The following is a 1,918-nucleotide window of genomic DNA, read 5'->3' as shown; positions in this document are numbered from 1 at the left end:
CTAAGCTTAGAGAAAAAACACGTGTGGGAGAAATTGTAAAAGTAGAGGGTCTGGACACAACTTCTCACCAGGGCTTCCCCATGAGCATAACTTGCCTCCCAGTCCTGCCAGTGCTGCGCTGGGGTCACTAGGCTCACAGCTCTGATGTCACCTTTGGCGGCACTATTGGTTGGTTCAATTGTACACAAAAGTACAATACAAATGACAACCAACTTCAAAGAGGTCGCATACAACTCTGCTTCTTCTAGAAACCCTGTTATTAAACCCCAGATGATCCAAATGAAGAAGATTTTGTGAGGTGACTACATTCAGAGAGGAGGCAGGGTTAAAGGAACAAATGAGGGATATTGAGGCACCACAGACTAACATCGGTGGGAAGCTGTTACCACCCTTATGGCTGCAGGAGCATAGGAAGGAACCATGTTATCAGACAGAACCCAGTTAGAGCTGGTTTTAGGAAGGCGAAGCCTCCTTGAAGAAGAGAGGTAGCTACTGCTAGACACTAATTTCTCCTGTCCCCACCAATCTTCCGCTGATGCCTCCCATTGGCAAGCCAGAAGACAAGGGAACTCAAATGACTCAGTCAGCAAAGATCAGACCCTAGAACACACAGCAGGGTAAAGAAGGGCAGAAAGTTCATCTGAAGGACAGAGAATACAGAGTACAATGTCTCTTTCAAAGGTGGAAAATGAGTCATTGAAAGGAAAAGTAACATGTTTCTCATCATAAAGGAAAACCCAGACCACGATGACAGCCCCACTTTCTGCTCTGTTGTCACTGATTTTGAGTAGCCTGGATGCTGGAGAGAATCACAAAATCTTAGAGTACATCTAATCCCTTCAGCCTCCTTCCCTATAAAAGTGGTTTTACATGGGCCACAGAGGTCCACTTTTCTTCAGAAGTGGTGAGGATGCAGGTGACTAGGATTCACCCAAGAGGTTTTAATGAATCACTTGTGTGGATGGTGGTTGGATGTTGTTATTCTTTCAGTGAACTCACTCCACACACCCTATCAGTGTGTCTCTGTTTGATTCATGAAGGTGACTCATCTGAGGAAGTTGACCTGACCATGGTTTATCAGGCAGCATCTAATGGAGATGTCAATGCTCTGACTGCAGTGATTCGGGAAGACCCTTCAATCCTAGAATGCTGTGACAGCGAAGGTGAGATATTATGTATTTTGAATCCTCCAGAAAGTTCTTCTTTATCCTTTAGAGATGGTCTTCAGAGAAGAGAAATGCTAATAAAATTATATCTGACAAGCCACTTTGATACTGGGAGTATTCTGCCTGTGGCTATGTTCAGATAGCTCAGCATTTCTTTAAATGAGGGTCTTGGGCACAAAGCTTCATATTCTTTTACAGCATTTCTTATAATGAAGCCAGTCAGTTTAAGCTTGTTTCCAACTTCTATGATTATATAAATAGACCAAGTAGTTATAAAGGGAGTGTGTGACTGTTAAAGCCAGAGAGCAAGGAATTCTGCTTCCAAGAAGCTGGAGTAGACATATTCTTCCTTGTTCCTCCCAACTAAAATTTCTGGACATTATTTATAAAATAAACATAAGAAGACTCTGAAAGGAGGACAGAAAAAGGAAGACTGGCTAGCACCTCAAGACCTAAGGATTAACATGGTAAATTCCCTGGTTTTTCCTCTTGCCTCATATGTCACAGACTTGGAATTGAAGAAGCCAGCAACTCAAACGCCAACAAGCCCAAACAAATACAGCCCCAACAAAATCCTGCTCTCTCTAGTCAATAGACTAGGAAAGGAGAAGCCTAGCAGGACAGAAAACTTTTAGATAGTAACCACTCTACTCCAGCCAAACACCAAAAAACAAATCTGTGGCCCCACCCCATCTACTCCAGTGAAGACTGAGTTGGGAGCCTGGGCTTCCACCCCCACCTGGTGGTAATGA

At 43.5% G+C, this 1,918-nt stretch overlaps 1 protein-coding gene across 2 annotated transcripts in view; it reads left to right on the top strand.

The window, feature by feature from the left end:
• ANKRD55 (ankyrin repeat domain 55) overlaps positions 1 to 1,918 on the top strand; it is a 104,400-nt gene that overhangs the window by 29,195 nt on the left and 73,287 nt on the right. For both annotated transcript variants that reach the window (XM_023734982.1, XM_004380479.2), the window contains exon 3: positions 1,041 to 1,163. In XM_023734982.1, coding sequence (XP_023590750.1) covers positions 1,041 to 1,163 — 123 coding nt within the window. The remainder of the gene's footprint in view (positions 1 to 1,040; positions 1,164 to 1,918) is intronic.

Source organism: Trichechus manatus, unplaced genomic scaffold, assembly GCF_000243295.1.
Source record: "Trichechus manatus latirostris isolate Lorelei unplaced genomic scaffold, TriManLat1.0 scaffold00074, whole genome shotgun sequence".
NCBI lineage: Eukaryota > Metazoa > Chordata > Mammalia > Sirenia > Trichechidae > Trichechus > Trichechus manatus.
This window is presented reverse-complemented; position numbering and strand designations above follow the sequence as displayed.